The following is a 12068-nucleotide window of genomic DNA, read 5'->3' as shown; positions in this document are numbered from 1 at the left end:
AGAATCCCATGGACAGAGGAACCTGGTGGGCTACAGTCCATACGGTCACAAAGAGCCAGACATGACTGAAGCGACTTAGCCTGCACGCACAACTATTAAGTAAGAAAGTTGGGGCTCTTAGCCATTCCACTTCTTCAGACTTAACCCTAATGATCTTTCTACTACCCCAGATGTCTCCTCTGCTACAGGCAGGCTGGGTCATGAGTTATGTTCTGTAGTATAAGAATTTTGTTTCTTGGAGTTAACTCTTGATAAGATTTCATAACAACAAAAGAATTTGAGATTTGTTCAAATATTTTCTTATATAGTGAATTTATTTAAGTTACTTAGGAAAAATATTTATAGATAGGAATATCATGGTTATTGAGATAGGTTTGCTGTATCATTTCCCTCTGCTTTCTGTCAGCCAAATAAAGAGAAGCCAGCAACTGTATTGTATCTTAAATTTTGGTCAATGATCTGCTTCTAATATGTGGATAAAACCTTACTGTTAATAATTCTGTATTAGCAAAAGTTTTCTCATTATGCTTATCTTTTAATTTTTACCCTGTTTCTTTAATAGGAAAAAAGTTTTACCACTCTTTATTTTTTTAGGTTTTCAGATTCAAAGACTCCTTTTCAAGAAGAATTGACTACTCGGGTATCATCTCCTGTATTTGGAGCTCCCTCTAACGTGAAAAGTAGTTTAGGTTTGAATACAAGTTTGTCCCCTTCTCTTTTAGAGACTGGGAAAAAAACCCATCTGAAAACAGTGCCCCTCAGCAATACTTCTGCCCCTGGACCAGAGAAACCTAGATCAAAATCTGAAGATGGAACCCTTATCACACATCATCTTCTTGGGACTGAAGTGAACAAGATCCCTAGTCAGTCATCTTCTAATAAGCAGATGCTTATAAATAAAAATACAAGTGAACCTGTAAGTGAGCAGGATAATATTGGTCACAGTAAAAATACTGATAGAGATAAACATGTGGTACCCCTGAAGTCACTGGGAGGCAGAACCAAAAGGAAGAAAATTGAGGAAGAAAGTGAAGATGAAGTAATCTGTCCCCAAGCCTCCTTTGATAAAGAAAATGCTTTTCCTTTTCCACTGGATAGTCATTCTTCCATGAATGGAGACTATGTGATGGATAAACCTCTGGATCTGTCTGATCGCTTTTCAGCTATCCAATGTCAAGAGAAAAGCCAAGGAAGTGAGAACTCTAAAATCAGATTTAGGCAAGTGACTCTCTATGAGGCTCTGAAGCCCATTCCAAGGGACTCTTCCTCAAGCCGCAAGGTCTTGAGCGGGAGCTGTGGGCTAACCAAAGACTCCCCAGAAGAGCCCTGTTTACAGGAGTCCCTTTTCCAGTCCTTGAGTAAATCTCCAGATAATAAAACACTGTTACAAATAAAGGAAGAAAACCCAGTATTTAAAATCCCTCTTCGTCCACGTGAAAGTTTGGAGACAGAGAATCTTTTTGATGACACAAAGGTATGTGTTCAATATTCAAAGATTTTGATTAAAATGGTAGTTTGTGATTTTTCCTAGATGCTAATAATTTTTTCTGTTTTAGGGTGCTGGTTCTCATGAGCCTATAAAGATAAAAACCAGATCAGTCCGTGGAGCATGTGAAGTTGCATCAGTTCTTCAGTTAAATCCATGTAGAATTGCTAAAACAAAATCTCTACAAAACAACCAAGGTATGTAAACTATAAATAGCATTTCCACTCTCTTTTTAATGAATTTATATTGAGTATTGTAATTTATTATTTACATTCTTTGGATAGATTTCATTGTTTCTGGAAAAAATAGTTTATCTCTGTGTGTTTCTGTGTTTATAGCACAGTTCTTACTGGTTTCACCTTAAAATTTTCCTGCTCTTCTACTTTTTGAAAAAATAAATTGATTTTAATAAATTGATTAAATCTTTAATAACCTACTTTTATAGGTGATTTTATAGATTTAATTCTTTTATGTAGTTGTTTCTTGTTTTCTTTACAAAAAGAAAGCTTTAAAAATTTAAACTATACAGATTTTTAAAATATAAAAAGTAGAAATTTATCATCCAAACCTTGTTCCTCACCATATAGATAGCCAGTCCTTTTTTTGTATTTACATATATATATCTCTTAACTAGTTGTATATACAAATTTATATGGGTTTTTAAACTTGTTGTTTGAAAACATTGTTTGCCCTTTCATAATTTTGCTGTGTTTTGAAGTCTTTTTGGTTTTTTTAGCTCCCAAATATTTCTGTACTTCATATGCAGTATTTATTCCTTATTGGAAACATTGCTTCATCTGCGTTTATTTTCCTTTTTTCCTGAAGCTCATTCTTTAGTAATTCTTAAAGTGAGGGTTTCAGTCTCTATATGAAAACATTTATCCCTGATTTTTTTTTTAATCTTTTTGTTTTTATTTTTATTTTTTCCATGGTTGCTCTAGGGATTGTGGTATACTTACTTAACCTTTCACAATCTACTTTTGAGTTTATACTGTACCACTTTATGCTCTATAACTGTACCTTATGTAGTTGTCATGTATATTAATGTACATTGAAACCTCCTCCAGTGTTACAGTTTTAACTTAAAATTTTTTTTTATTGAAATAAAAATCAGTCATTAAAGTGTACAATTCGGTGGTTTTATGTAGTCACGATTGTGTCAGCATCACTGTACTCTTAGGTTTAGAACATTTTCATCACCATACAAAGAACAGTACCTGCTTGCTAGCAGTCACCTTCCATTTCTCTCTCGTCTTCCCCAGTCCTAAGCGGCCACTTAATCTACTGTCACTATAGATTTGCATATTCTGAAGTATTCATATAAATGGAATTGTACAATATATGGTATTTCATGACTTCTTTCACTATTTCAGTTTTTTCACTGTTACAAGTAATGCTGGTTTGAACATTGATATATAATTTTGTGTGGATGTAAGTTTCATTTTCCTTGACTTATACCTAGAAGTAGAATTGGTGGGCCACATGCTAACTCTGGGGCTTCCCTGGTGGCTTAGACGGTAAAGAATCTGCCTGCAATGCGGGAGACCTGAGTTAGGAAGATCCCCTGGAGGAGGGCATGGCAACCCACTCCAGTATTTTTGCCTGGAGAATCCCCATGGACAGAGGAGCCTGGTGGACTACAGTTCACGGGGTTGCAAAGAGTCAGACAGGACTGAACGACTAAGCACAGCACATGCATGCTAATTTCTTTTTCCAGAGGAGCTACATCAGTTTATATTCCCACCAGCAGCATGTGAGAGTTCCTGTTTCTCCATATTCTCACCAACACTTGTTTTCATTGTCCGTCTTTTTGATTCTAGCCATCCTATGGGTGTGAAGTTATTAATATGTCTCAACTGTGCTTTTGGTTTGCCTTTTCTTTGATGGCTAATGATGTTGAGCTTCTTTTCATGTGCTTACTGGCCATTTTCATTTTCTTTGAAGGATTGTCTATTCATATCCTTTGCTTATTCTCAGTCGGAGTAATTGTCTTATTATTGAGTTGTGAGAGTTCTTTATGTATCCTCAGTGCAAGTCCTTTATTAGACACATGATTTGGAAATATTTTTCTCATTCTGTGAGTCCTATAATGTTTTAAAGTGATGAGAATTTTAAAAATCTGTTTTTAATTGTGTGTTTTTTTCTCCTTATCTAAGATGTATCCTTTGAAAATATCCAGTGGAGTATAGATCCAGGAGCAGACCTTTCTCAGTATAAAATGGATGTCACTGTAGATGATACAAAGGTGAGTTAGAAAGTAGAACCAGAGCCCATGTGGTTATTCCAGTGTGTTGTTAGTCACCCTGCCCCCCGATTCATTCTGTGACCTTGAGACAGTCACACACCTCCTATAACCTTCATATATTTATTCAGAAACGTACAAAATAATAACATTTATTTTCCAATTTTATGGTATTTTTGAATGGGTAATAATACTTTCTGACTTTTTAGAGACGTTTGCTGAAAATTATAGTTTTAAAATAATGTCAAATGCTAATTACATATTAAATAACTTTATTTTTTATCAAAATAATCTATTGTATGCATTGATTAACTTAACATACCTTGAAGAAGTAAATTTCATTTTTCCTAGTTGGCTGTTTCTTTAAATGCTGTGTATTTTCTTTTGAGTTAAAATTCATAGCAGAAATTACTTTTTTGGCTTGTATTTAGGTTCTACATAGTTTGAGAAGTTCTCTTGCACATGGTAGCATATTAATAAAATATTTAACAGTTGCTAGAGTAAGAGAAAAGGAAAGATATAAGCATCTGAATGCAGAGTTCCAAAGAATAGCAAGAAGAGATAAGAAAGCCTTCTTCAGTGATCAATGCAAAGAAATAGAGGAAAACAACAGAATGGGAAAGACTAGAGATCTCTTCAAGAAAATTAGAGATACCAAGGGAACATTTCATGCAAAGATGGGCTCGATAAAGGACAGAAATGGTATGGACCTAACAGAAGCAGAAGATATTAAGAAGAGATGGCAAGAATACACAGAAGAACTGTACAAAAAAGATCTTCACGACCCAGATAATCACGATGGTGTGATCACTGACCTAGAGCCAGACATCCTGGAATGTGAAGTCAATTGGGCCTTAGAAAGCATCACTATGAACAAAGCTAGTGGAGGTGATGGAATTCCAGTTGAGCTACTTCAAATCCTGAAAGATGATGCTGTGAAAGTGCTGCACTCAATATGCCAGCAAATTTGGAAAACTTAGCAGTGGCCACAGGACTGGAAAAGGTCAGGTTTCATTCCAGTCCCAAAGAAAGGCAATGCCAAAGAATGCTCTAACTACCACACAATTGCACGCATCTCACATGCTAGTAAAGTAATGCTCAAAATTCTCCAAGCCAGGATTCAGCAATATGTGAACCGTGAACTTCCTGATGTTCAAGCTGGTTTTAGAAAAGGCAGAGGAACCAGAGATCAAATTGCCAACATCTGCTGGATCATGGAAAAAGCAAGAGAGTTCCAGAAAAACATCTATTTCTGCTTTATTGACTATGCCAAAGCCTTTGATTGTGTGGATCACAATAAACCGGAAAATTCTGAAAGAGATGGGAATACCAGACCACCTGATCTGCCTCTTGAGAAATCTGTATGCAGGTCAGGAAGCAACAGTTAGAACTGGACATGGAACAACAGACTGGTTCCAAATAGGAAAAGGAGTTCGTCGAGGCTGTATATTGTCACCCTGCTTATTTAACTTATATGCAGAGTACATCCTGAGAAACGCTGGGTTGGAAGAAGCACAATCTGGAATCAAGATTGCCGAGAGAAATATCAATAACCTCAGATATGCAGATGACACCACCCTTATGGCAGAAAGTGAAGAGGAACTAAAAAGCCTCTTGATGAAAGTGAAAGTGGAGAGTGAAAAAATTGGCTTAAAGCTCAACATTCAGAAAACAAAGATCATGGCATCCGGTCCCATCACTTCATGGGAAATAGATGGGGAAACAGTGGAAAAGGCAGAGGAACTAGAGATCAAATTGCCAACATCTGCTGGATCATGAAGCAAGAGAGTTCCAGAAAAACATCTATTTCTGCTTTATTGACTATGCCAAAGCCTTTGACTGTGTGGATCACAATAAACTGGAAAATTCTGAAAGAGATGGGAATACCAGACCACCTGATCTGCCTCTTGTGGAAACAGTGTCAGACTTTATTTTTTTGGACTCCAAAATCACTGCAAATGGTGACTGCAGCCGTGAAATTAAAAGACGCTTACTCCTTGGAAGGAAAGTTACGACCAACCTAGATAACATATCAAAAGCAGAGACATTACTTTGCCAACAAAGGTCTGTCTAGTCAAGGCTATGGTTTTTCCAGTGGTCATGTATGGATGTGAGAGTTGGACTGTGAAGAAAGCTGAGTGCCGAAGAACTGATGCTTTTGAACTGTGGTGTTGGAGAAGACTCTTGAGAGTCCCTTGGACTGCAAGGAGATCCAACCAGTACATTCTGAAGGAGATCAGCCCTGGGATTTCTTTGGAAGGAATGATGCTAAAGCTGAAACTCTAGTACTCTGGCCACCTCATGTGAAGAGTTGACTTATTGGAAAAGACTCTGATGCTGGGAGGGATTGAGGGCAAGAGGAGAAGGGGATGACAGAGGATGAGATGGTTGGATGGCATCACTGACTTGATGGACGTGAGTCTGAGTGAACTCCGGGAGTTGGTGATGGACAGGGAGGCCTGGCGTGCTGCAGTTCATGGGGTCGCAAAGAGTCGGACACGACTGAGCGAATGAACTGAACTGAGACTAATCCATAGCCATCAAGAAGTCAAATTTGACTTACGAACTTTTCAGTGAACATTGATGTTCATTTCTGTGAAGCAGATTAGGGAAGAAAGGAAGCTTCAGGGATTTTGGTAATATACAGTTCTCTCTTCCTTGGCAGCAGTCCTTTTCCTGGACTTGAGAGATGATGCTTGTATATCAAAGATAATACATTAGGTTTAAATGCCTGTAAAATGTAATATATCTATATTCCTTTGGGTAAAAGTAAATATTACTTAATGCTACTAAAGTGTAAGTGTTACACTTAAAAAATGGTTAAAATGGTAACATTTATGTTACGTATATTTTTACCATCCCCTCCCCAAAAATATAACTATAAGGTCATAAAGGGATAACAGTTAAAATTTTGAATTTTTAAACATTTATTCAGGATGGCAGTCAGTCAAGATTAGCAGGAGAGACAGTGGACATGGACTGTACGTTGGTCAGTGAAACCATGCTCTTAAAACTGAAGAAGCAAGAGCAGAAGGGAGAAGAGAGTCCAAGTAAGATTTGGTTTTGTTTTTGTTTTTGTTTTTTAATACAAAGTGGAAGGAAGTTTATAGTCATACCATTGCACTGAAGAGCATAAATGACCTTTTCACCATAAACCAGTTTTTCCCCTGTTCTACTAATAGTAGACTTCTCTTTAGTAAAGCTTAGTTTCCATATTACAGCAAAAAAAAAAACTTTAGTAAAAATAATTTTTATTTTCAAAAGAATTCAAGTTGTGTCCAGGAGTCAGCAAACTTCAACCAGCTGCCAGTTTTGTCAGTAAACTTTTGCTGGAACCCAGCCTCACTCACTTGTTTAATTTATTGCCTATGGCTGCTTGTGTGCCATGGCAGCAAAACTGAGTAGTTTCTGCAGAGACCTTATGGCCCCACAGGCCTAAAATATTTACTGTCTGACCCTTTAAGAAAAAGTTTCCTGATCCCTCGTTAAGATAATTTTTTCATAAAAGTTGTAAAGGGAATCTTCAGAGTCCTGTTTTAGAACTATTATTTTCCAAAGCAATTTGATAAGGAGAAAAAGGGGGGATTCTACTGAGAAGTATTAGTTGTTGTTCAGTTGCTAAGTTTTGTCCACCAACTCTTTTGAAAAGTATTAGTACAGATTTGCAAATAAGCAGTAAACTCAGACTAATAGTGTATATGATGAGTGATTCTGCCATTTTCTTTTTCTGTAGAAAAGATTTGGCTAAACTAGGGGTCTACAGCCCTTTGTAGTAAGAAACTGATAATTCTTTATCTAAAGCCTTGATTTTCTGAAAGAGGTGGGAACGTGGAAGGATTTGGGTTGGCACCACCTTAGCAGTGTTTCTGACTATAGAGGCGTGTGACATGAGATCAACTAGACTGAATAGTTGTCACTCTTCACCCTCACGTGTTGAACAGTTAGGACCTGCCACATCAGGATGCAAGGCTAAAAGCAGAGGCATTTTCCAATGATCCTCTGTTAGAAACTGAGGACACTCAGACTGTGTGTGCGTTTCCTGTATTCTGCTGCGAATTCTCCAGTCTACCTGCTCAGGGTCCCAGGTCTTGTTCTTGCTTCTTTTTGTTGTTGTTCTTGCTTCTTATAAAACGCCTTATTTCTCACTGCAGTAAGTGCAGTAAGTGAGAGAAAATTTTAACAGCCTTTTCCTTAATTCTTTGTTCTTTAGTAACGAATAATTATCTATACAATCAAATAGCTGGCTGCCTACAGTGAAAAGGACAATAGTTATTAAAAGGAGAACCTTAACAGTGATTTAGACTTTTTATAGTGAATGACACATAACTTTTTTTTTAAGAAGATGACTTTGCTTTTAAGATTATTTTGTTCCTGGTACCAGTTCCTGATGTTTTCCTATTTTGTAGAAAAGGGCAAAACTAAAGTATGGCAGCTTTGGCTTCTAATTTATCTAGCTAATCTAAGAAGATGATAGCTTCCCAAATATATTTGAAACAAGTAACTTAAGGAGGTGAAATTAGTACTTAAACTAATGAGTGGAGATAATTTTGGTAAATAAGGCATAATGAATACTGTTGCTGCACAGTAGGTCACTCCAGTAAATCAGAGGATTAGAACAATAACAGTTTTTTTTATCTTTCATAGTTTCTGTGCCTCAGGAATTCAGGAAGGGCTGGGCTGGGTGGTTCTATCTCGGTCTCATACAGATGGTGGCTGGAGCTGAACAGCAGAGAACTAGACAGAGGGAGACTCTTGGCTGCTCTCTCATTCAGTCTCAGGGTTTCGCCATGTAGTCTTTACATGTGGGCTAGTTTGAGCTTCCTTACCGCACAGAGACTAGGTTCCCAGAGTAAGCATCCCCAAAGAGCAATGTAGAAGTGCACAGCATTTTGATGATCTGGACTCAGTAGTTGCTCATAGGAGGAGTGCCACTATCACATTTATAAGAACAGCAAGGTGGGATAGGAGATATTGTTGAGCCCATACTTAGGAAAAAACAGTCTGCACATTTCACCCATAAGGTAGATTTTTTTCATACTTAGAATTGATGAAATATAAACTTAAAGATGAAACATAACATTAAATGGTACTGCTAATATTCAATTCAAAAAAAATTTTTTATATCTGTGTTCAACTTATTAGATGCTATGATAGATATATATCCTTATATATCAAAAAAGAATGTAGTCCGTCCTCAAGCATTTTACAGTCAGAAGTCAGCAACAAAAAGAAATCATTAAATCATTAACTTACTATGATTTATTGACAGCATATACAGAATGCTTTGGGAATGCCTAGTGCACAGGAATTATTTTTACTAAATTTGATCCTCAGAATGAAAAATGAACAAATGTTTCATCATTCAGTAATTACGGAGACACAATTCTATATCAGGAACTGGAGCAAATAGTAAACAAAAGTACCTGCCTCTTATGGAATTTACATTGTAATAGGGGAGAAACAAGTATTGTGCGCTAGATGATGGTACGTACTGGAGAAAGATAGAACAGGGTGAGGTGCTAGAGCATCTGCACTGGGGGAGGTGGCTGGTAGTGATTATATAGAGTAATCTTGGCAGCTTCCAGTTTTGTCACATTTGTTAGCCAACTGAATTTCTTTCTATTTTTGGTAAACTGGTGTTTTAAAAAATGTGATTATACAGTGGAAATGTATTAGGTTGGCCCAAAAGTTCATTCGGGTTTTTCCATACCATCTTACAGAAAAACCCAAACAAATTTTTTGGCCCACCTAACAGTTAGTACTCTGAAGATGAAATTAGCATTTGCATATCAAATATAGAATTGAATTCATTATTTCTATAACACTGAACTACCAAGTGTTCATAATAATGCAAGAAAATACTTTTCTGATACATTAGAAAAATAAAGAACTAAACAAAACTTTATAGAGGTTTTATGTCAGTTATTTATACACAGATTATTTAAACTTCATATTTATCACCGTTTATTATGCTGTATTTTCTCTTCCTCACAATTCCTTTGGTAGTTCCTTTTGGTTTACTATGAATTATACATGAGCTGATAGAAAAATATGTTTTAACATTTATAATGACAGTAACAAAAAAACCAGCATTCTCAACACATAAATAAAGGACAGTTGAAGGCATAACATTAAAAACCTTTGGAAATGTACAGTAATTACCCAGACTTGGGGTTTATTCTTGCCTAATACACATCTAAATTATTTTGCGGCAGTTCTTACAAGTTTCTGTATATTAGTCTACCTAGAAAGCAAAACGCTTACTTGTGGCCTAAGCCGATGCTCTTTCGCATAGATGGAGAAAGAAAGATGAATGATAGCTTGGAAGATATGTTTGATCGGACGACACATGAAGAATATGAGTCCTGTTTGGCGGAGAGCTTCCCCCAGGTAGCAGATGAAGAGAAGGAATTGTCAACTACTACCAAAAAACCAAACAGTAAGGCAGTTTTCTTTCAAATTGTGTTTTTTTCCCATTACACTGAATTTAGTAAAGTAAGTTATCAATCTTATTAACAGAGGCCTAATGAGGTATCTTAACAATTAAAAAAATGTTTATTGAATAAATCTTTTTTCAGTTTTTTTAAAAGATAATTTCAGATTAATAGAACAGTTACCAAAAATAGTTCAGAGGGTTATGCTTCAATGAAAAGAAGATATTTGAATGGCCAGTAAGCACATGAAAAGCTGGTGAACCCTCCTGAACATCAGGGATGGTGACAATACTTCACAGCCACAGAAATGGTTGGATAACATGTATCTCTAGCAAGGGTGAGGAGCAGCTGCAACTCTCGCATTGCTAATGGAGTAGAAAATTGGTTATACTTTGGAAACCAGTTCAGCAGGGGGCTTTTTAAACAGCTTTATTGAGGTCAGTCAGTTTTTTGTAAAGTTAAGCATATACCTGTGTTGTGACCTAGCAATTCCACTGCTCAGTATATACCCACAAAAAATGAAAACATGTTCATACTACTTCACAACAAAAAGGAGGTAACTACTAGACTCAGCAATGTGGATTAGTCTCCAAAATTTGTTGAGCTAGACAAATGCAAAAGATGGAGAAGAATATATGGTATATCATCTCTTTGATATGAAGTTCTAAAACAGACATAACTAAGCTACAGTGATAGAAATTAAATGAGTGACTGTAGGGGAGGGAAAATAAGAGAATGTTCTTGTGCATGAGAGATAACAGAATAGGTAACTTGCATGGACATGTTCACTATCTTGATTTGGGTAGCAGTTACATTGGAATATACACTAGTCAAAATTCATCTCAGTGCACTAAAATAAGTATATGTAAATTATACCTCAGTAAAGTAGATGGTTTTAAAGTCTTCAGTGGTTTCCCAGTGCACTTAAAATTCAAACTCCTTCTTTTGGCTCCCAAGGCCCATCATGGTCTGGTACTTGCCCACCCAACATCTAACCCTGCCCCCGTCTTTCCCAACAGTTTCCTTTTTTGGCAGATTAATCACACTGTCCTCTTTTTACATCATATAATATACCAAACTTTTTGCCATTGAGGACCTTTACGTAGAACATTCACCATTCGTATTCTTGTCATGATTGACTTCTCTTTAATCATCAGTTATTACCTGAGATATTCAGGTAGGCTTAGCTGTCTGCTTGCTTAATGTCTGTTTCCCTCAGTTCAGTTCAGTCGCTCAGTCGTGTCCGACTCTTTGCGACCCCATGAATCGCAGCACGCCAGGCCTCCCTGTCCATCACCAACTCCTGGACTTCACTCAGACTCACGTCCATCAAGTCAGTGATGCCATCCAGCCATCTCATCCTTTGTTGTCCCCTTCTCCTCCTGCCCCCAATCCCTCCCAGCATCAGAGTCTTTTCCAGTGAGTCAACTCTTTGTGTGAGGTGGCCAGAGTACTGGAGTTTCAGCTTTAGCATCATTCCTTCCAAAGAAATCCCAGGGCTGATCTCCTTCAGAATGCACTGGTTGGATCTCCTTGCAGTTGCAGTTCAAGGGACTCTCAAGAGTCTTCTCCAACACCACAGTTCAAAAGCATCAATTCTTCAGTGCTCAGCTTTCTTCACAGTCCAACTCTCACATCCATACATGACCACTGGAAAAACCATAGCCTTGACTAGATGGAGTTGGCAAACAAATGTCTCTGCTTTTGAATATGCTATCTAGGTTGGTCATAACTTTTCTTCTAAGGAGTAAGCGTCTTTTAATTTCATGGCTGCAGTCACCATCTGCAGTGATTTTGGAGCCCAAAAAAAGAAAGTCTGACACTGTTCCCACTGTTTCCCCATCTATTTCCCATGAAGTGATGGGACCAGATGCCATGATCTTCGTTTTCTGAATGTTGAGCTTTA

General features: G+C 37.1%; 2 protein-coding genes across 7 annotated transcripts in view; one reads left to right on the top strand and one right to left on the bottom strand.

Annotated features, from left to right (window-relative positions):
- The window catches only part of RBBP8 (RB binding protein 8, endonuclease), an 81921-nt gene that overhangs the window by 61679 nt on the left and 8174 nt on the right, over positions 1-12068 (top strand). For all 6 annotated transcript variants that reach the window (XM_055558946.1, XM_055558947.1, XM_055558945.1 and 3 more), the window contains 5 exons: positions 595-1474; positions 1557-1683; positions 3643-3731; positions 6664-6778; positions 10024-10167. In XM_055558946.1, the coding sequence (XP_055414921.1) occupies positions 595-1474; positions 1557-1683; positions 3643-3731; positions 6664-6778; positions 10024-10167 (1355 nt within the window). The remainder of the gene's footprint in view (positions 1-594; positions 1475-1556; positions 1684-3642; positions 3732-6663; positions 6779-10023; positions 10168-12068) is intronic.
- The window catches only part of LOC129635779 (craniofacial development protein 2-like), a 43973-nt gene that overhangs the window by 26222 nt on the left and 5683 nt on the right, over positions 1-12068 (bottom strand). The gene's annotated exons all lie outside the window — the stretch shown is intronic.

The sequence above is a fragment of the Bubalus kerabau genome, chromosome 21, assembly GCF_029407905.1.
Source record: "Bubalus kerabau isolate K-KA32 ecotype Philippines breed swamp buffalo chromosome 21, PCC_UOA_SB_1v2, whole genome shotgun sequence".
NCBI lineage: Eukaryota > Metazoa > Chordata > Mammalia > Artiodactyla > Bovidae > Bubalus > Bubalus kerabau.
The sequence above is the reverse complement of the archived record's forward strand: the minus strand, read 5'-3'. Positions and strand labels throughout refer to the sequence as shown.